The sequence below is a fragment of the Staurois parvus genome, unplaced genomic scaffold (genome assembly GCF_062004578.1).
Source record: "Staurois parvus isolate SC_StPar_1 unplaced genomic scaffold, SC_StPar_1.0 ptg000210l, whole genome shotgun sequence".
Taxonomy (NCBI): Eukaryota; Metazoa; Chordata; class Amphibia; order Anura; family Ranidae; genus Staurois; species Staurois parvus.
Genome location: NW_028318006.1, coordinates 1,947,219 through 1,971,009, shown reverse-complemented (window position 1 = coordinate 1,971,009; position 23,791 = coordinate 1,947,219). Strand labels below are relative to the sequence as shown.

General features: G+C 41.7%; 1 protein-coding gene across 3 annotated transcripts in view; it reads right to left on the bottom strand.

The window, feature by feature from the left end:
- The window catches only part of EDEM3 (ER degradation enhancing alpha-mannosidase like protein 3), a 117,348-nt gene that overhangs the window by 36,486 nt on the left and 57,071 nt on the right, over window positions 1-23,791 (bottom strand). For all 3 annotated transcript variants that reach the window (XM_089678822.1, XM_089678823.1, XM_089678824.1), the window contains exons 10-16: window positions 22,640-22,765; window positions 20,484-20,567; window positions 15,715-15,798; window positions 15,494-15,618; window positions 13,066-13,231; window positions 8,571-8,725; window positions 7,772-7,925 (exon numbers count right to left, since the gene is read on the bottom strand). In XM_089678822.1, coding sequence (XP_089534948.1) covers window positions 7,772-7,925; window positions 8,571-8,725; window positions 13,066-13,231; window positions 15,494-15,618; window positions 15,715-15,798; window positions 20,484-20,567; window positions 22,640-22,765 — 894 coding nt within the window. The remainder of the gene's footprint in view (window positions 1-7,771; window positions 7,926-8,570; window positions 8,726-13,065; window positions 13,232-15,493; window positions 15,619-15,714; window positions 15,799-20,483; window positions 20,568-22,639; window positions 22,766-23,791) is intronic.

Below are 23,791 nucleotides of genomic sequence, written 5' to 3'. Positions count from 1 at the left end.
TTTTGTCCAAAGGTGTCTACTACTTCACTCACAATGCAAACACTCAGAGACAAGAAGTGTGTTACTGGCTGGATCACCAGGTGAAATAAATGAAAAAAATGAAGCAAGAAAAACTAATGCAACCACCACATCTAAAGATTGAAAAGCTGCAATATACACTGCTCAAAAAAATTAAAGGAACACTTTGAAAACACATCAGATCTCAATGGGGATAAAAATCATGCTGAATATATATACTGATATGGACTGGGTAATGTGTTAGGAACGTAAGGATGCCCCATAGTTTGATGGGAATGAAAATGATCAACCTACAGAGGACTGAATTCAAAAACAACTTGAAAATCAAAAAATGATGCCGCAGGCTAGTCCATTTTGCTGAAATGTCATTGCAGCAACTCAAAATGGTACTCAGTAGTTTGTATAGTCCCCACGTGCTTGTATGCATGCCTGACGTCAGGGCATGCTCCTAAAGAGATGACAGATGGTGTCCTGGGGTATTTCCTCCCAGATCTGGACCAGGGCATCACTGAGGTGCAACCTGGTGGCATCGGATGGACCGAAACATGATATCCCAGAGGTGTTCTATTGGATTTAAGATCAGGAGAGTGTGGAGGCCATTCAATGGTATCAATTCCTTCATCCTCCAGGAACTGCCTGCATTTTCTCACCACATGAGGCCGGGAATTGTCGTGCACCGGAAGGAATCCTGGACTCACTGCACCAACGTAGGGTGTGACAATGGGTCCAAGGATTTCATCCCGATACCTAATGGTAATCAGGCTGCCTTTGTCTAGCTCAGGGGTGGGCAAACTTTTTGACTTGAGGGCCGCAATGGGTTCATATATTGGACCCGGGGGCCGGACCAAGAGTAGATGAATGATGTGTATGTGTCATCCATAGTAAGTATAGTAATATTCCCCCATAGTAAGCATAGTAATGAATCCCACATATAGTAATTCATCCCCCCTATAGTAATTCATCCCCCATATTAAGTCCCCAAGTCCCCCCTGTGTCAATTCACTTACCTTTGCTTCGAGCGTTCCTCTCGCCGTGTTCCCGCGCCGTTCCGGTGTAGCATGAAAATCTGTCTCCTATGAGGATCTGTCCCCCTCGACGTATCTGCGCATGTGCCAGTTTCAGGCATTAGCAGCCGATCGGCGATCTCCGGCACATGCGCAGATACGTCGAGGGGGACAGATCCTCATAGGAGACAGATTTTCATGCTACACCGGTCTTCAGGGCGGACTGTGAGAGGAGCCTAGCGGGAGCCTAGCTCCGCGGGCCGGATTAAAAGGTCCGCCGGGCCGTATACGGCCCGCGGGCCGTAGTTTGCCCATTGCTGGTCTAGCTTGTAGAGGTCTGTGTGTCCTTCCTTGGATATGCCTCCCCAGACCATCACTGACCCACCACCAAAATGGTCATGCTGAATGATGGCAGCATAACGTTCTCTACGGCTTCTCCAGACCCTTTCACGTCTGTCACATGTGCTCAGGGTGAACCTGCTCTCATCTGTGAAAAGCACAGGGCACCAGTGGCAGACCTGCCAATTCTGGTGTTCAACAGAAAATGCCAATTCAGCTCTATGGTGCCGGGCAGTGAGCACAGGGCCCACTATAGGACGTCGGGCCCTCAGGCCACCCTCATGAAGTCTGTTTGATTGTTTGGTCAGGGACAATCACACCAGTGGCCTGCTGGAGTTCATTTTGTAGGGCTCTGGCAGTGCTCATCCTGTTCCTCCTTGCACAAAGGAGCATATACTGGTCCTGCTGATGTGTTAAGGACCTTCTACGGCCCTGCCCAGCTCGCCTAGAGTAACTACCCCAACTCCTGGAATCTCCTCCATGCTCTTGAGACTGTGCTGGGAGACACAGCAGACCTTCTGACACATATTGATATGCCATCCTGGAGAAGCTGGACTGCCTGTGCTATCTCTGTAGGGTCCAGGTATCACCTCATGCTACCAGTAGTGACACTGACCCTAGCCAAATGCAAAACTAGTGAAAAACAGTCAGAAAAAGACAAGTATGGGAAAAAATGTCAGTGGCCTCCACCTGTCAAAACCATTCCTGTTTTGGGGGTCGTCTCATTGTTGCCCATCTAGTGCACCTGTTGTAAATTTCATTAACACCAAAGCAGCTAAAACTAACTGGTACTTAACTGACCAGATCAATATCCCAGGAGTTTAACTGACTAAAAGTGTTCCTTGAATTTTTTTCAGCAGTGTATTACCTTTTTTGTTTTAATGCAGTTTTAAGCCCTACAAGGTTCCAGGAGGAAACCAGGCCACCACTAATCCCAAAACACTCACAACACCAAAAAGTGAGATTCTATGTATGTAATTTACTTTGTGAACCTCTCAAAATAAGAGCTAAAAAAATTAAAAAAAATAAAAAAGGTTAAATAATGTGTTATTTCCAAACAAAACCCATAATGTGGATTTATTTCTATTCTGCACACACCTCAAAATTAAATTTATGCAGCACTTACCTGTTCTACAGATTTTTTATTTTTGGACTTAGATTTCCGGAGTCCTTTGTTCACAAACCCAAAGATATCCTGACAATATTACTGTTTTGTAACAGATTACTTACTATCAAAAATAATAAAAAAATATTAGGGATGCACCGAAATATGGGTGGCTGAAATGTATTGGCCGAAAATAGTGTTATTAGCATTTTGCTGATATGAAAAAAGGTGCTGATAATTGCCGCTGAAAAACGCACGATTTTACCTTGATTTTTCCATGTTAAGGGTGATTTTTTCATGTGTGCATTTTTATAGGTTTTCAATGCATTTCAGGCCGGGTTCACACCAATGCAGTTTGTCCATTTTGCATGTACATTTTTTATGCGTTTTGCGGTGTGGTTTTTTTTTTTTTTGGGCCAACTTGTTGCCGGGCATATTAAAACCCAAAATGCAGCAAAAACGCAACACACGTTTTTGATGCGTTTTCAATGCACTTCAGGCCGGATTCACACAAATGCAGTTTGCGTACTGTCAGTTTTGCATATTTGCATGGATGTTTTTGTGCGAACATTTTTGATGCATTTTTTGATGAGTTTTGCTTTTTTTTTTTTAATTTTTGGCCAGCTTGTTGCAGGGCAGATTACAAAATACAAAACGTAACAAACGCATCACGTGTGCATTTTAATGTCTTTACAATGCATTTAAGGCCTGGTTCACACCAATGCAGTTTGCATTTTGCAGTACATTTCTGATGCGTTTTTTGATTTTTTTGGCACAAAACTGTATCCAGAACGCAGGCAACCACGTGAAAACACGTAAAAAATGCACTAAATGCCTTTTCTGCAGCACCTCCTTTGAAGCCTATTGAACCAAAAATGCGAAATTTTGCATTTCAAAAAAGTCCCTGATCCTTCCCAAAAATGCAGCAGCTCAATAAAAAAAAAAAAAAGCCCAAAAAACTGCATTGGTGTGAACCAGGCCTCAATGGGGAGATTTTTTTTAAACTTGCCAAATATGCACCAAAAATGGGTAAGCAGGATTTTTAGCATCGCAAGGGAAGCGCAACGGACCAGTGTGAAGACAAAGGGATGGGATGCATTTTTTTTTTTTTTTTTTTTAAGCTTTTCTTGCGACTCTTTTTTAATGCAAAAGCTGCTCAGGGTGAAAGCAGCCTGTTGGCCGAAAAGGTGCTGAAAATAAATTCATATTCATTTAAATGCATGATATTAAATTAAAAAGTTGAATATAGCACACACACACACACACACACACACATATATATATATATATATATATATATATATATATATATATACACACACACACACACACACACACACACACACACACACACACACTATTTCGGTTTTAGTTTTTGGCCAAATGCATCCTGAATTTTCGGTTTTGGACCAAAATTTTTTCATTTCATGCACCACTACAAAATATGTTTGCAAAACGTGAGGCTTAATCAGAGAACTGCTGACCTTCTGAAAGCAAACCAGAAAAACTGGTATTACATATGTGAGAAAGAAAATGTAAACCCCTTTTTTCTGGCTCTGTGACAGAATTCTAAAATGTGATTCCATTTTACCTTTGTTTAAGAACTGTATATGTGGCTATATATGGAATAGGAAGCAAGCTGTAAAACACAGTGGGACAGGCCTTCCCAAATCTATCACTTGTGGAACAAATTATGTGTTACTATATATGGCTTGTTACACTCATTCAATCTACAGCATGTCAGCTGTACTACTAGCTCTTGGTGAAAATAATCACATTGGGAAACGCTGTAGATCCCAAAGTCCTGATAAAGATTTGGATCAGGTGGAAGCTTTTGGAATTGAGGTTACTGATACTAATTGGAATCTATTGATATACAATTTGCATAGCTATTCCTCTAGTAAAACCGCATGACATTAATTCTATGCGGATAAACCAGATGTTGTGAAAGAGGGCAAAGACAAATGCTTTTAAGGTATTTTGAACTCTGGTTGAATGTTTGTAGGTACTGAACAGTAATCCCTTTCTCACCACCAGTGATATATTCTAGGTCTGCAAAGTATCCGTTCAGTATTCCAGATCCAGCAAATTAGCATTAGATGACACATCTATGGCATAGTTCATATTTAATATGGAGATTGATACAGAGCTGGATACAAAGTTATGTTGTGAGTAGTCATCAATACAGCCCCAATCCCAAAACAGTTGGGACTTTTTCCTACATGAAAACAGAATGCACTAGATCTGTAAAACTCAAAGCTGTAATTTATTCACGATAGAAAACATATCAAATGCTTAAATTCAAAAAATGTACTGTTTCAAGAAAAAAAAAAGATAGTTTTGAAATTGATGGCAGCTAAAACTCTGCGAGTTCAGTTTTTACCACACTTCACTACTGTCTGCTGAATGTGACCCATTCAAGTTAAAAACGCTGCAATGCAAGTGCCCTACAACTGTGCACAATGCATGCAGTGTGGCTGAGTAGCTTTTCATTTAGGGGGGTTAAAACAGGCAGTGAGAAGCGATACAATGTCTCCTCACCACCTGTAAAATGCTCTCTGAAGGGCAATCTGAATGCGGATGGCTCTTTCAACAGCAAATGAAGAATAAACAAGACCTTACTGCAGAGCTCCCCCCAAAAAAGAATAAAACCATTAACACACACAGCCCACAACAACAACTTGCTATCCTCTTCAGTACTTAAAGTGACATCAAAGCTTTTTTTTTTTCTATTAAAAATAACAAACATTTTATTACTTACCTGCTCTGTGCAGTGATTTTGTACAGAGCAGCCCAATCCTCTTCTTCTAGGGTCCCCTGGCAGCACTACTGGCCCTTCATCTTCAGCAGGTGCTCCCATGGAAAGACACTTTTCCTCAGCACAGCATTTGATTGACAGCAGTGGGAGCTAATGGCTCCCGCTGCTATCAATCTGCCCAGGAACGAGGGAGACATCAGCTAGAATAAGCTTGTGGCGATTCTGCCCAAGATTGGAAACGCCCAAGTGTGAACAGGCTCTTAAAGTTGATTAAGTGAAGGTCCCTCCTCTAACAAAGTTGACACAGAGAATAGCTGCGATTCAGAGGATCGCAGCTATTCTCTGGTCATTCACAGTTTATGACACTCAGGAGAACATGTTCAGCCCTTCACTGGAGATCTGTGTTCTCCCTCCAGATTCTCCAGCCCAGAGCTGGAGAATTGGAGGGACCGCAAACTAAGCAGAGATAATTTACTTCTGCTTAGTAAACTGATCTTTTACTGTAATCTCGCGAGATTATAATAAAATCAGACGTTTTCCAGCTTTTGTAGACCGTTCTCCCTTCGTTTGGAGAACTGATCTACATATGCTTCATAAACGGCATTCACAGGAGAACTGTGTTCTCCGAGAATGCCGGAGAACTGAGCAGCGATCTATTACTGCTGGTTCATAAACGGACACCATAGTTGGTGTTTTTTGTTCCCCTGGGAATGGGTACCTTTTTGTGACAGGTACCCACTCCCACTTTCACAATTCTCACAAGACTGGAAGAGCCATCAAGTGTTCTTGACAAAAGTCTAATACAAGTATAGGGTTGCAATATCAACTGATTTTATGGAAAGAAAGTAACCCATAGGGGTGGTACTAAAACTGGAGAGTGCAAAATCTGGTGTAGCTATGCATGATAGCCTGCTTCTAACTACAGCTTGTTCAATTAAACTTTGTAAAAAAAAAAAAAAAAAAAAAAAAACGGAAAGCTGATTGAATTCTATGCAGAGCTGCACCAGATTTGCACTCTCCAGTTTTAGTAAATTAACCCCATAGATTTAATTGTTCAATGAATATGGGCTTGCAGGCCCTTTTTATAGTAATTTGAACTTGCCTGAATTGCTTGTTCTCTGCCAGCCGGCAGAAAAAAAATATATGTCATAGGAGCTCCTGCCTGGAGCCTTTGCCTTTTGTTTTGTTTTTAATGTGTCCCTAGTCTTTTGCATTGAATAATTTTACACCAAGTTCACTATATGAACCATTTATGTATTTATACACTGTGATCATACCCTCCCCCCACTTCCGCATTGATCACCTCTTCAGAAGAGAGAATAAATTCAGTTCAGCTAATCTTTCCTTATAGTTGAGCTCCTCCTAGCCTCTTATTAGTTTAGTTGCCCTTCTCTGTTCTCCCTCTATTATTCCCCATTTTTTTTCGTGAACTGGTGCCCAAAACTGGATGGCATATTTCAGAGAAGGTCTTACTAAAGCTTTGCACAGAGGCAAAATTATGTGTCTCTAGCTTTGGAGTCTCTACCGTGGAAAATATCACTGGTCTACAGCAAAAACAAAACGCTGAACTTTTTTTGATACATATACACAGCATTATGTTTGGAGAAACACTGTGTACCAACACCATAAACTAGATCCCAAATGCAAAACATAGTAGATTAGGTGTTTTTTTCTACATCAGGATCAAGTGGTTTAAAATCATTGGAGTAATAAATCCAGAGCTGTATTAGGAAATTGGACAGCAGGCTGTCAGGACATCTGTTTGATATAAAGTCCAAGAACTCAACAATCAACCAAAACACAGGCGTACATTAATAATAAAGTGGCTGAAAAAAAATGAAAAAACAAAAAGATAAACACAAGCAAAACAATTCTGTACAGTGAGTTACAAATACCTCCTAACTTCTGTACAAGCCTGATCAGCAGCTACATAATGCACATACATGAGGTATTGCCAATAAAAATCTGATAATTTTGTATTTACTAATTGATAAGTCACTGTTTAAATCATGGCGCAGTAAACAATATATAGTGATGTAAAACATTGATTGTGTATGTTAACTAAATTACATTTTTAAGAGACGCTAACACAGAACTGCAGAAAATTCCTGAGCTTAATTATTTCTGGTACTTATATAGAGCTTTACACATATTATACATTCACATCAGTCCCTGCCCTTAAGGAGCTTATAATCTAAGGTCCATAACTCAAATACATACACATACTAGGGCCAATTTAGACAGGAGCCAATTAACCTACCAGCATGTCTTTGGAATGTGGGAGGAAACCGGAGTACCCAGAGGAAACCCACACAGGCACAGAGAGAAAAAGCAAACTCTGCAGATAGTGTCATGGTTGGGTTTTCAACAGACAACCCTAGTGCTGCCAGGTGGAAGCACTTAGCCACTGGAGGCAGTTTATTTCAACTCAAGTGTTGAAATGTAAATGTAAAAAGCTTTAAAATTTCACAAATTTTAAGTGTACCATCCTTGTTTATTAATATGTTCAGGATGAATGAACAGGAGACAAGAGAATAATGTGCTTACTTGATTAGCATGTTGGACTAGTTGAACTCTTCCATCCTTCAGGTGAATTAGACTGACGCCCATTTTCTTCAGGATATCTAAATGTTCAGGGTTGCTGGCCATGAAATCTCTAGCTCGCAATGGTGGTCTGTTTCTATTCCCAGAAAGCTCATCCCTACAACAAAGTTCATCCACACAATCCATTACACCATCCTGCTATTTATGGAAAAAAATCAATTTTTATATCCATCCATCCATTTATACAGAGGTTAGACAAAAAAAGAAAACACGATTTGCAGGTGTGAAAGTGACGTCATGTTTTTCATTGAAAGCAGAAGTGAAGTAACATTCTTTTGCTTTCACTGTGTGATGAGACACCTAGCTAACAGGTTGGAAGCCTGACTTTCGTCATTCACTGCATGCACTGCTAATAAGGAGTCATGTCAGCTTACTGAGTTTCAAAGAGGGCAAATAGTTGGTGCCTGCTTAGCTGGTGCCTCTGTGACTGAAGTTGCCAATTTATTTGCAGTGTCGCAAGGTGCAGTATCAAAGCTTAAGATGGCATATACAGTTCCCATGAAAATGTCGTCTGATAAGCATAAGCACTGTTGACATGATCAACTGACCAAAAGAGACAAAAAAGGACACTGCACAGGATTGTGACCCGGAATAAGAAAACAACTGCTGCAAAAGTGACTGCAGAGCTCAATCTCAGTCCTGTAAGGATTACATACACACATATGCATATACACACACATATGTTCATCATGTTATAAAGTTCATTGTTACAAATTTGACATAAAAAATATAGATGACTCACATTCCTGAAGTAGTACGAGGACAATTCTTGTCAACCACATTTTTAAAGGGTTCGCGAATACTCTGGGCATACAAAGGGTCATTACGGAAAAGGATTTGTGTATTTGGACAAGACCAATCAAAGTTGCTGTCATCAAGCTCTGTATACTGTGTAGTCTGCAAGCAATTATGGTAATTCAGTTAAAACAAGCTTTACTTTCACGAAGTTATAGCATGACCATTTATGTTATTACCAATCAAGTGCAGGAAAACCAACGAAAAACATTTACATTTAGAATCATTAGACTTATTTCTAACTACATTCTTATTGCTACTACTCATTTATTTGAGTAAATACACCTCATTGTTCAGTTTTACTTGCAACAAAAATGTAATTCTGTACAGCCAGTCTTGCAATCCATGAACATATTTATAAAAAGTGTGCTTTAAGCTAAAGTTTAGTATATTTTTTGTGTAATAAGGGATCCCATTGCCTGCAGGTTGCTACTTGTACTAAAAATCTTCCCTGAGGTGCCTCATCAGAGCCGCTGGATACAGTCCTGAACTGTTGTTTTCCAGCACTGTGGAAATTAACCACAGCTGCTGTTAAAAAAAACAATTGCGCTGATAACCTACCCCCTTCCACAATTCACATAACTGTTATTATTAAGCTCCCACAATGCATCACATTCTGTGAATGGGTGGTGGAACAGCTGAATGACAGGATTCCACTGCCCATTCACAGAACAATTACCAGCAGCTGTGAAGAGGCACAGCAGGGAAGATTTACCAGCAGCCTGCAGGTAATGAAATACACACTATTACACATAACTAATGTCTGTGGCATGGGATACCCCACCAAAAATAAACAAACGTTAGCTTGACACCCCAGTCATACTAATCCAACTTTGAAATTGAGTGACATCCAGTGAAGTTGCAGGATTTCAAAGTCGGATGTCATTCCAACTTGAGGTGTGACATGCAAGACACAGATGTCTATGCAAGTCACACCTGAAGTAGTGCATGCACTACTTTAGAAATTGGTGTGGCTCCAACCAAGTCAAAATCGTACCAATATGAATGCTTTAATTGCGGACAACAGGTTGCGACTTGCAACTCGCATGGCAAATCACATGGCAAGTTGCACCCGGTGTGATCGGGGTATTAATGTTACAACTTTAACTATCAAAACAAGAGGTAAAAAGCACAAACCAAATACAGTAAACACAACCAGATAGGAAAATCACAACAGATACATCCAAAAGACAGGCAAAAAACACTACGGGTACCTCTGTTACCTGGTGATCAATGAACAACAAAACGCACCATCTTACTGCCGCTCAATGTATGAAGAGCAGGCAGAAGACACAGGATGCGGCAAATCTGAAATGGCAAATAGTGCTGCCATTTGACTGGCGCAGGGGCAGAGGTTTTGTGAATTCCAAGACTAAGCAAAACTACAAATCCTGTGGCAGTTAGAACACCATAAACATGATCTGCACAACCAAAGTAGCTCTAAAATCTTGCCTTTAATAAAGACAAGATTTTAGAGCTACATCGGTTGTGCAGATTGTGGATTATTACTCTCAGCTGTGCAACTGGAGATCAAGCACCACTGAGCTCTATTGATGTAGGTCTGTATGGGTAGTAGCATCATATTATTTTCTCTATGGCAGGTAGAACACACATCTATCACTTCCTCTTCAATGTTACCCTAAATATCTATCTGGAGGTCATGTCACTGCCCCACCTCTCTACCTTGTCCAATCAGAGAACGTTTTGTATTCATTCAGGGAATGCAAAGTATCCTCTGAATCCTCTGAATAGCACTGGTGCAGAGCAGTCGACCTCCTGTGTTAACAATGCAGCAGGGCAGCTGCTCAACATGGAACCCAGAAGCAAGTGAAGATCATTGAAGTAGAGGTGTCTACTTTAGTCATCTCCAACTTCCAGGGGGATTGGCTAGATATGGAATATGCATATTTACATTGATCCAAGCTGGACCAATATAACTATGTATAAAATTTGCATATTTAGAATTCTTCTTTATTTGTGCAGTACCTCTTTGATTACGTGGAGAATTATTTAGTTCAAATTTTAAACTGGCCTCATGCCACAAAGGAGTTCCATGTGGCTCAAAAACACCAGCGTAATATTCCTTGTGGACAGAATTACCGTAGAAGAAATAATTGGGAAAAAATAAAACGTGATTTAGAGACTAGGTCAGGAGGCTGGTTTTAGGGTCAGAGACGCTTAAGTGTTAATGTATCATTTTAAGTGTTAGAGCAGCGGTTCTCAACCTGGGGGTCGCACGACACTTTCCCAGGGGTCGCCTAAGACCATCGGAAAACACATATTTCCGATGGCCTTAGGTACCGAGACACCGCTCCTTGATCCGTCTGCAGGTGTGGGCGGGATGACATGCCGTCCCTGTCATCTGGACACACCCCCGGGATCAATCCTTCCTCGTCGGTGATTGGCCGCCGGAACTGTAGCTCAAGAGAGGCACACAGGCGGCCAATCACCGGCGAGGAGGTGGAGCTTGGAAAGGAGGAGCCGAGCGGCACCGCGAAGCACGAGCGAGTGAAGAGGAGGAAAGGGGCCGGAGAAGGAAGACATCTGACCGGTAAGTGTTTGTACCATGGGAGAGGGAGGGAGCGAGCGAGCCCAGGCTGGAGCAGGGGTCAGCAAGGTAAGTATCATTGGTGTCAGTGGGAGGAAAAGTGCCCAATCATTGGTGTCACTATTACCAATGATGGGGCACTATTCCTCCCCCCACTGACACCAACGATGGGGCACTATTCCTCCCACTGACACCAACGATGGGGCACTATTCCTCCCACTGACACCAACGATGGGGCACTATTCCTCCCACTGATGCCAACGATGGGGCACTATTCCTCCCACTGACGCCAATGTTGGGGCACTATTGCTCCCCCTGATGCCAACGATGGGGCACTATTCCTCCCACTGATACCAATGATGGGGCACTATTCCTCCCACTGACACCAATAATGGGGCCGTATTCCCCCCACTGACACCAATGATGGGGCACTATTCCTCCCACTGACACCAGTGATGGGGCACTATTCCTCCCACTGACACCAATGATGGGGCACTATTCCTCCCACTGACACCAATGATGGGGCACTATTCCCCCCACTGACACCAATGATGGGGCACTATTCCCCCCACTGACACCTATGATGGGGCACTATTCCTCCCATTGACACCAACGATGGGGCACTATTCCTCCCCCCACTGACACCAACGATGGGGCACTATTCCTCCCCCCACTGACACCAACGATGGGGCACTATTCCTCCCACTGACACCAATGATGGGGCACTATTCCTCCCACTGACACCAATGATGGGGCACTATTCCTCCCACTGACACCAATGATGGGGCACTATTCCTCCCACTGACACCAATGATGGGGCACTATTCCCCCCACTGACACCTATGATGGGGCACTATTCCTACCACTGGCACCAATGATGGGGCACTATTCCTACCACTGACACCAATGATGGGGGCACTATTCCTACCACTGATACCAATGATGGGGCACTATTCCTCCCATTGACATCAGTGATGGGGCACTATTCCTCCCACTGATATCAATGATGGGACACTATTCCTCCCACTGACACCAATGATGAGGCACTATTCCTCCCACTGCAAAATTACAGTTATGAAGTAGCAACGAAAATAATTTTATGGTTGGGGGTCACCACAACATAAGGAACTGTATTAAGGGGTCGCGGCATTAGAAAGGTTGAGAACCACTGTGTTAGAGGGATAGCCAGGGTAGGGTCAGGGAAAGTGCTTTAGTGTAGGAATAAAACACTGGCCCGCTACACAGTTTACACTGGTTCTGTGCAAACGATCTTGTAAAGAAAGCTGCAAGTGATCGGCTACTGCTGCTGAGAATAAATATATCACCTGACACTACAGTAAGGGAGAAATCTCTAATTTCTGTGAATCAGAAGTCTCAGAGTGCCCCATCGTACTAGGACTTGTAAATGGGCTACACGTTAGTTCTCAGTATTCAGCTCACCTGTCACTTGCATAGTTGTATACAACTACAAATCGTCCCTGGTAGTAAAGCACTTACTAATGCTTAGCCCTCTGCACTTGTACCTGAACCATTACCTGTTATCCTAAACCCTAGGTAATGCCTCAGCTCTTACCCTCCTCCTCACGCTTAAACCGTACCCTTCTTTCAGTATACGTTAATCTTATCTCTAATGGGAATCTTTTACAACCCTGCAGCAATATAATGTTCCTCATCAGCATGAACTGACCGACTTCTGGTATATGTGTACTCTAGCATTCCATCATATTTTTCATTCAAACAACCATTTGTGTATACCCATCTTAACAGTTAATGCCCCTCTTCCTAAACCATACTTTCCTCAACACCTACACCCCACCCAACAGCAACTTTTTTTTTTTACACAAGGGCTGTGGATTTATATCAATATATCAATGAATAAAAAACAAATACATACTGTGTTTTTCTTTTGTTTTGAGTGGTTTGCAGTGGACAGCCAAAGAGGCAAAAGATGTGCTTCTGTAGTAAAAATGTAATCTTCTATATCAAGTATAAGATCCTCCCTCTCAGAGAACAGCAAATAGAGATATTTAAACATCTCTGCCAGGAAAAAGGAATCCATCCTTAAAACAAAAAATTGTAGTAAAATTATTGAATAGTCATGCCTGAGGTTATATGCCTTCATGCAAAAAAATAGCAAGTACAGTGTTTAGAAAAAGTATTTATACCCCTTGAAATTTTCCACAATTTGTCATGTTACAACCAAAAACATAAACGTATTTTATTGGGCTTTTATGTGATAGACCAACACAAAGTAGCACATAATTGTGAAGTGGAAGGAAAATTCTGTTTTTTTTTTTTACAAATAAATATCTGAAAAGTGTGTCGTGCATTTGTATTCAGCCCCCTTTACTCTGTTACCCCTAACTAAAATCTACCAGAACCAACTGCCTTCAGAAGTCACCTAATTAGTAAATAGAGTCCACCTGTGTGTACATTAGTGAACAAACAGCATCATGAAGGCCAAGGAACACACTGGACAAGTCAGCGATAGAGCTGTGGATAGGTTTAAAGCAGGGTTAGGTTATAGAAAATATCCCAAGCTGTGAACATCTCACGAAGCACTGTTCCAATCCAGCATCCGAAAATGGAAAGAGTATGGCACAACTGCAAATATACCAAGATATGGTCATCCACCTAAACTGACAGGCCGGGCAAGAAAAGCATTAATCAGAGAAACAGCCAAGAAGCCAGAGGAAACTCTGGAGGAGCTGCAAAGATCCACAGCTCAGGTGGAAGAATCTGTCCACAGGACAACTATTAGTTCTGCACTCCACAAATCTGGCCTTTATGGAAGAGTGGCAAGAAGAAAGCTATTGTTGAAAAAGCCATAAAGGAGCCCCATTTGCAGTTTGTGAGAAGCCATATGGGGGACACACCAAACACGTGGAAGAAGGTCAGATGATACCAAAATTGAACTTTGCCCTAAAAGCAAAAATGTGTGGCAGAAAACACTGCGCATCACCCTGAACACACCATTCCCACCATGAAACATGGTGGTGGCAGCATCATGTTGTGGGCTGCTTTTCTTCAGCAGGGACAGGGAAGTTGGTCAGAATTGATGGGAAGTTGGATGGAGCCAACTAAAGGACTATCTTAAAGAAAACCTGTTAAGAGTCTGCAAAAGACTTGAGACTGGGGGGGAGGTTCACCTTCCAGCAGGACAACAACCCTAAACATACAGCCAGAGCTACAATGGAATGGTTTAGATCAAAGCATATTCATGTGTTAGAATGGCCCAGTCAAAGCCCAGACCTAAATCCAATTGAGAATCTGTGGCAAGACTTGAAAACTCGTGTTCACAGATGCTCTTCATCCAATCTGACAGAGCTTGAGCTATTTTTCAAACAACGGCCAAAAATCTCACGCTCTAGATGTGCAAAGCAGGTAGAGACATACCCAAAAAGAATTGCAGCTGTATTTGCAGTGAAAGGTGGTTCTACAAAGTATTGACTCAGGGGGGTTGAATACAAATGCACGCTACACTTTTCAGATATTCAATTTGTAAAAACTTTTGAAACCATTTTTAATTTTTCTTCCACTTCACAATTATGTGCCACTGTGTGTTGGTCTATCACATAAAATCCCAATAAAATACATTTACGTTTTTGGTTGTAACATGACAAAATGTGGAAAATTTCAAGGGGTATGAATACGTTTTCTAACACTCTAAGCAAGCGGACATGTAAAATGCAATAACAAATATTACCCAGATAAAATGTATTTTACACATATATATCATTAAACTGAAAACTTATTTCTTGCCAAAAAAAGTTTATTTTTTTCGTAGATCAATGTGTATAGCTTCACATAGTTTTACAAAATAAGCTGCAGAATTACTATTACAAGTAAGGTTTACTCACACTATAAACCGAAAAAAAAATTATTGGTGCACACCCATGGTTTAGAAAGTGGTTTTTGAGCATTATTATATTATACTTTAATTATGTAACAATGAAAAAATCCATAATTATCTATGGTCCCATCATAGTAATTATTATGAATATTATTACTCCGTTATGCTCACTTAAATTTTTTAATTATTTCTGATGTTGGGAAAAAAAAAAAAAAAAATCAGGAACTGGACTGGCAGGAGATAGCTCACAAGAGACGGTATGATGTACCTAAACAAAGAATGATACACGTATGCACACCTTCACCTACTAGCAGCCTATAAACTTCCTGTATACTAATTTATCAATGCTCCTGACAACATCCTCAATTTGTTTATAATGGTTTGCCTGCACATACCTGATAGATCGATACCTTTTTTTAAATGTGTTTTACCATAAATGCTTTTAGGAAAAAAAATGGGTACATCATACCTGTCCTCATGACTCCCTGTACGTACATCTTTAACAGCTGCAAACCCACATGGAACACGAGCATACTTATTCAAATTATCAATAATTGTTCTTCCCACTTCCAAATAGTATGGATCCCCAGTTGCCTGTAATAGTTTAAGCAAACAAGAAACATCTTTGTTTAGGAGACAACTGTCATTTTCACAGCAACCACAGATTCCAGAAAGTGGAACACATCTTACTTTGTACAAGAAATATGTACTCTCTGCAAATTCAGGTCTTAATGGATGCTGTGCCCAGTGTACTCTGAAATCAGTTGTAAAGGCCTGAAAAAGTAATACATTTAAATTGAACATAATGAATCAGTGAACCTTTACTACATTATTAATAATTCTTGGGAATAAATATTTACACACTACTAGAGCAACAACAAATCCCAATATTCACATAAATTGAACAGCAACTCCTGGCAAATATACAAATCAACAATTCTATACATATACTAGCTGAACTACTGCTGCAACAGTAGGCTGTGTAACTGCATGTATTATTTTCCAATAATTCCCATTCCTCCCATCCTCCTTAAATACTTACCACAGTTCCACATGAATCCAGCACTTTGCCCTTCTGCAGCTCTTCAGTCCTTTCTCTCCACTCTCACAAATGTGGTTGAGAGCAGTGGGAGCCATTGGCTCCTGATGCTGTCAGTCAAGCCTAGTGGGAAGGGAGCCCAGGGTGGGGCCACAGCTTGCTGTGTATCTATGGGCATACACAGCCTGGCTCGGCACTGTGCCCCCATAGGAAGTGGCTTCAAATGGTGTCACACAGAGAAGAGACTGAACAGACAGCATTAGTAGGGGACCCCAGAAGAGGAGGATCGGGGTTGAAATGTAAGTATAACATCTTTTTTATTTTAGTAAAAAAAAAATAATTGACTTTACAAACCTCTTTAAACCTAGGCTTACAAAGGAAAAAACGTCAAGTACAACACAATACATGTGGAACTCACTATTGTAAGTTCTGATAAATATATTACATAAACTGGTAGTATAAGTGTGTATGTCAGAACTGAAGATGGTTATCATAACAATGTTTATACATATTCGTAAGAACATCCTTGATTTTTTTTAAGGGGGGCTCTCCATATGGTAGAATGTTAACCAAATAGACCATATTTTGTCAGATTTTTGGGGGCGGTATCTCCCTATATAAGTTAGTATAGAGGAAAAGCAGAGTCAACAAGGGATATACCTCCTGAAAATACAGGAGGGTCAGGGAGCTGTCAGCAAAAGGAGCATTGCTTTCCTTGCATAGAAGGCAGCATAGGTGATAAAAAGCTGGGTAGATATGGATACTATATGTCCAAAATGTCCATCTGTCCTAGGAGAAAGATAGCAGGGTCTCAGCCCAGGGTTCCACCTGTGATTATATTTATGGTGTCATTAATTTTGTAGCCAGTCATCCCTAATCAGAGGGCAGGTCCACATTATATGTATGAACAAGCCATATTCAGTTTGGCATGTGGGACAGAAAGAGCTATTAGTGTGATAGGTTGTTATTATTATGCAGGATTTATATAGCGCCAACGCAGTTTGCTCAGCACTTTACAACATAAAGGGAGAGAATACAGCAACGATACAGATTAATACAAGAGGGTTAGGAGGGCACTGCTCCTGGGAGCTAAGAATAATAACTGTGGGGGATGAACTGATGGGAGAAATAGAAGATTCGGTTATTAGCTGAAGGCAGAATAGGCTTCCCTGAATAGATAGCATATATGATGATCACCAGTAACAATGAACAACCCTGCAGCGCTCGCACAGAGGATGGAAATGAGTGTAAAAGGAAAATAGAACCAATCCACAGGGTAAATGGATGGAGGACAGGATTCTGGGTGAAGACCATAGTGTCCCACGACACTTCCTTACCCAACATAACAAGTCTACCGATGACCTCAAAGTTTGTGTCTTGGAATCCACCCCAACCCCCCCCCCCCCCCCCCCGTGATTCCCAGGCGGATAGGTTCCACAAATTATGTATTAGAGAGACTTTCTGGATTTTTACCCTTGATACACTGTCACCGAAAGGGCTGAATGAAGAGCTTGAAATTAACACCATTATCTAATCATTAGCTATAGCATTGTTGTTGGAGTGCCTATCACGGATTCAGTGTAATTTATTCATTTCAGCAGATATACTGTGTAATTTTTTTAGCTAATAATTGTAATTATTATTTAATACTATTATTATTATATTTAACATCATGACTATTATCACTCCTTGTACCCATGTATGGTTTCATTCATGTTGTTATAAAGACTATTGATTCATATTATAAGATTATTCAGCATTATCTTATATATCAATAGACTTTTTATCTTTTCAGATGTATGTTTCATATTGACACTGTTGCTACTCATCATGTACATATGTACACACACACACACACACACACACACACACCAGGTGGATGCGATCATCAACTGCATGGCCCCTAGTTCCCTGGTTGTCTTCTTCTCAGAATATAGAGCCCAACCCGCTTTAATTCCCATCCAGCCAATTTTCTATTCATTTTTCCCTTTCTTACCTCTCCACTCATTATATGGTCCTCAGTTCCCACCTTTTTTTTTTTCTTTCCTTCTCCGTACACATAATCTAACCCGCTTCATTCCCCCTTTCCCCCCCCCCTTCAGTCAATTTCCCTCTCCTTTTCCATCCATCTAACCATTTTTTGTTTTGGCCTTCTAGATCGTTTTCACACACTCTATCCGGTGTGTGTACATTATGTCTCCATCATGCTTTAATCCACGATCCCCGGAGATCTCCTATACCGTGTACAGTTGTCTCATTCCCCTTGCACTCCTCCCCCCTCTTCCCCTCCAATTGGTTTCTCATGATCTGACAGCTCATATATACCCTGCTGTCACAGTAGTGGACCTGCTTGACAAAGGAGGCGGAGCTTCTGAAATGCGTTGCAGCCTGCCCCCCTTTCCATTCACGGCACCTGTCACCTCTCCCTACTATCGGCGGGAAGGCACGGAGAGACGCTGTGGAGTCCACCACAGCGGGTCTCTCCTCAGGCCATGCACAGATCATCGGTTTCACTCCTCCGATGCCCCTAGCTCCACTGTCCCTGCCTGTCACACACATTGAGGGAGTTTTAGATGTAAGTGTTTTATAAAAAAGTTTTACTGTTTTTATCCATGCTGACCTGGCGTCCTGCTTATTTTTCCTTTGCATTCCCTTTCAGGAATAGCCTAAATGGGGACAGAGTAGGAGATAGTTGGACAGATTGGGGTAGACAGTTCCAGAAGATGGGAGAGGTTCTGGAGAAGAGCATGAGAGGAGGAGACAACGAAGCTAGAGGGCAGGAGGTCTTAGAAGGAGCAGAGAGGATGGTTTGGGTGATATTTGGAGACAAAAATGGTGATGTAATTTCAGGCAGAGTTATAAATGGCTTTATATGTTATTGTTAATGTTTTGAATTTTATTCGTTGGGCAATGGAAAGCCAATGGAAGGGTCGCTAGATGGCAGAGAGTATGAGTAGGTCATAGTGTGCCCTCTGTATCATTTTAAGTTATATGAATCTATTTTTGGATGAAATCATGTGCATTTTTCGTCCTATGATAATAGCAGTGTAGGTTTTTTTTCCCTTTTATTAAAATATTGTTCGAAATAAAAACCTTAGATCTCTAAAAGGAAAGAGCCTTGGTTTAAAATTGCACACAAAAGTATGTAGGTACTTTTTTTTTTCCTTCTCCGTCAGGTCTCAGATAAGCCCCAATTCTTGAACCCTCAGAACTCTGATCACAACTCCTGCACCATCACACCTCAGATAACCCCAATTCCTGCACCTCCAAACCCCAGATCAGCCCCAATTCCTGCACCTCCAGACCTCAAATAAACCCAGATTCCTGCACCTTCAAACCTCAGATCAATCACAATCTCTGCACTGCCAGTCCTCAGTTCACCCCAATTCCTGCATTTTTACAACCCAGATCAGCCCCAATTCCTGTTCCTTCAGACCTCGGAACAGCCCCAATTCCTGCATTTTCCCACCTCAGATCACCCAAATACCTGCACCTTTATACCACTGATCATCACCAATTCTTGTACCCTTACAGCCCATATCACCCCAGTTACTGCACCTTAACACTTAAGCTCACCCCAAATCCTGCACCTTCACACTTCAGATCACCTCTGTTCCTGCACCTTTACACCTCAGATCACCTAGTTAATGCACTTTCACACCTCAGCCCACCCCTATTCCTGCACTTGTCACTCATAAAAGTTTGCTGTGTTAGGGGTTAATAGCCATTTGAAGATAAGCTTCTGTGGCTATATCCCCTCCAAGCTGAGCCAGGCACATGGATGCTGAGGGAAAGATATGTTGGCAGGGAGGGCAGGTACACGATAGGAAAAACCTGGCCACGAGCAGGCTCAGGCTAAAAGAATGCTGTACCATAGAAGAGGAAAACTACTGAATATACTTACCCCTTCAAAGTGAGAAAAAGGATCCTGGGGAATTTGAGTCGATGCTTCAGTGTGGAGGGACAATGCAGGGACCGACGCCAGCGTGCGTAAATTTGGGCAAGCACCAGCAGTGCCGTTTCTTCTGTATGCAGCCGCTATCTAGCTTTATTGTTTGGGAGGTGGGTCTCCCAGGACTCGCCGTGGGTGCAGTACTTGATGCTGTCAGGTGCCGCCTCCGGCACTAGTACCAGGGGTTGCCTACCCCTGCCCTAACCTTGTCACTTGTTACAGAGTGATTCATGGGGAAGAGAAATCCAAGAAAATGTCACCATTCTCCCAGACTGCACAATCCCAGTTGATTTTTTTTTTCCACATGAAAAGTTACTAATAATGTAGCTGTACATTGTTACATTTCAGGAAGTTCATGCAGTCTTCGAGATTTGCCATTTACTTTTTAAGCAGAGGAAAGGGAAATAGTAACACCTGTTCACTTTATTAAACACAAAATATGTATAGACATGCACAAAAATTCCTTACCTCTGGTAGAAAATTGTGTTTTTTGATGACTTGATATAACATTTCATGAGTTTCTATAGCAGGTCTTATATCTCCTTTCAAAACCTAACAAAGAATATAAATTCATGAATGCAAATTTGCTAAACCAGCCGCTAAATTAAAAGCAAATCACATGTTGTTCACAGACAGTCATTTTCAAAACAAATCACCAAGCTCTAGAATAAAAGACAATTTATGCATACTGTTAAATGGTTAACAATCCATTAAATGGTGAAATGGTATTAAAACAAAAAAAAAAAATTATATAAAAAACAGTCAGAAAAAAGGAACATAAAAAAGATCAGCTTCACTAAGGCTGCATTCACACATGGGTCTTTTGAATCACAGGCAGAATCGCCGTGATTCTTCCCATGAATTCAAAACGTTCTGCTAAAATGATAAATTGCAGAACCGCATGTTCCGTGATTTGTCATTTTAGCAGTGCGTTTTGAAATCACAGGCAGAATAACAGGGATTGTCATAGCCTGAGATCACACAGAAGCAGTGTGGGAAACCTCGCTGCAGACATCCCATGCTGAGCAGAGAGTGGCCGTGTACCGATGTATACTATGGAGGCAGATGCTCCATATTCTCAGAGGTAGGAGAGGAGAGAAAGAGGCAGGGATTCTCTCCTCTCCATGCAGGGATGACAGTTAGGGCAAGAGGGCTTTTGATTGGTGAGTACCTTCACATGGGTAGTGCTGACCAATCAGAGAAAGCCGTGTGGATTTCAAATCTATAGACCTGTGAAGCGGCTTTCTCTCCTCTCCTTGCAGAATTGACAGTACAGGCTAGAATGCATTTAATTGGTCAGCACTGTCCATGTGATGGTGCTGACCAATCAAAACCCCTTTAGCCCAAACTGTAATTCCTGCAAGGAGATGAGAGAAAGAGGTGGGGGTTTCAAATTCCCAGCGCTCTCTCTCCTCTCCCACCGCTGAGAATATGGATCATCTGCCACCATAGTATACATCCCCATATGCCCACTGTCCGCTGCAGGAAACCTCCTTGCACCACTCCTGTGTGAACTCAGGCTATGACAGCCTGGGTTCATACAGGACCAGTGGGGAAACTACATGCGATTTGGACAGGAATCACATTCCTGTTTAAATCGCATGCTATTCTTTGCGGTGCAATTTGCCTCAATACATTTTGTAGTGACACAAATTGCACTGCAAAGTATCGGTACTCAGTATCAGCGAGCACTTGACCGAAAGTATCGGTATTTGTACACGCCGATAAAAAAAGGGTATCAGCACATCCCTAAAAACAACATCACAGCCCTGCTGCTTTACTTTGTGCAATTACAGAATGCTTTGTAAAGCATTTTCTGAATGGTGCCTGTGCTGAGTGGCTGAACTCCTATGTTCAGAATGCATCAGGCTGGCCACTCAGCATGAGACCTGGAAGCAAGTGGTGATTGGCCTTTTACCACATCACGTGATCAGCTGTGTCCATAGGACGCAGCGATCATGGAGATCGCCAGGGGAGCGTTCTGGGAGGATGTCATATGATGCCCTCCCAAAACTGGACAACCGTGCTGTTGCTGTCATTCGGCTATAGCCCGGTTGTCAAGTGGTTAAAGGAGATGTTTGGGGTAGACAAAAAACAAACATACATACTCACATCCATTCTGCATCATCAGTGTGATGCTGCAGTTGTCTCCCCTCAGCACTAAGTCCAAGAACTAAGCAATCAATAGCCTGCTATTAGCAGACTATGGGTCACAGGAGAGCAAAGTAAGTGTACTCTTGTGATGCAGAAGAAATGATTTTGCCATACATCTCTTTTAACCACTTCCAGCTGGCCATACACATATATGTGGCCTCTTGGTGGGTGGGTTTTAAAGTCGAGCGGCCGTATATCTGTCCCTATGTAAACACTTTACTGTGCCGAGAGTGTGCTCCCTGCACAGTAACTGGCGGGTACAAGAAAGCTCCCGATGCATACTTGTGATCCGAAGCTTTCCAGGCAAGTGGCTGCTGTGACTGCCAATCACTGTGGTCACATGATCGGAATGCCGACCTCCACGCAATGGGACGAGGTTAAGATATGTTTTAGACAATCAAGGGAGCATAACACTAAATTGTCAATTGCTATAAAACACAATCCATGGTAAAGAATTTGTGGTTTCATACCTGTAGACCAGGAAAAAATGCAAGCAGAGAATCCATCCAGGTTCGAGCAGTAAGCATTGGTTTGTGAATATGCACATCAAGTAGAAGTGGGGGCTGGCTGATATACCGCATAATGGCATCGTAATGCTATAAAATGAAAAAGCAGATTGAGATTCATTCATCTAGATATTATGGCTGAAAATTGAGCAGCAACGATAGAAAGTGTTATGAACAACATATCTCTGATCTACTTCTAATCCATTAAATATTGGTACTCATACATACAGAAACACATGGAACGGCTATGCTGTCTCAATGGGCCAGAAGCTGAATAAAAACCAGCAGATCAGATAACTAAAAATAAAACCAGCAATAATTCTACAAAAGAAAAGATGAGAGGCAATAGACCTCAATAGAACCAAGATGCTTGCTTACATTATCTAACCTGCACCACAAAAAGGAAAGCATCTCTGTAACTGGCTACTATAGGACTCACAATCAATTTACGTTAAACTAACTGTGCCCACGAACACCAAATACATCTTTATCATTATTATTATACAGGATGTATATAGCGCCAACAGTTTGCTCAGCGCTTTACAATATAACGGGAGGCAATACAGCAACAATGCAGTTCAATACAAGAGGGGTAGGAGGGCCCTGCTCCTTGGAGCTTACAATCTTTATTAAAGTGTTAATAAACCAAGGACCCTGCATTCATTACATCTGGTGTCCAACAGTACACATAACATGGAAATTCAATTATTGTAGTAAATATAAACTGCTAAATACCTTTTCTCATCAGCAGTTACAGCAGTCTTGTGACTTCTATCACTGTTCAGCAGAGCACTGGTTAAAGCTTATAGGAGCAGATTTCTCTAGGAGGATGCAGAACCCGACTTCTGTCTGGACAGTGCTAATTGGCCCTGTGCTGATCACATGCACTCTCCCAAGAAAAAAACAAAACAAAAAAAAAAAACCTTATAGTAGGGATGCACCGAAATTTTGGTGGCAGAAATGTTTTGGCTGAAACACCCCTATCGGCCTTTGGCCGATATGAAAATAAGCACCGATACGAGTGCCAAAAGTAACCACCGCCTGGTGGTTCTCAGCCTTACCTGAGAACCCATTCAACAATCCCGGTGTTGAGCATAAAGAATATTGAAGGAAAGA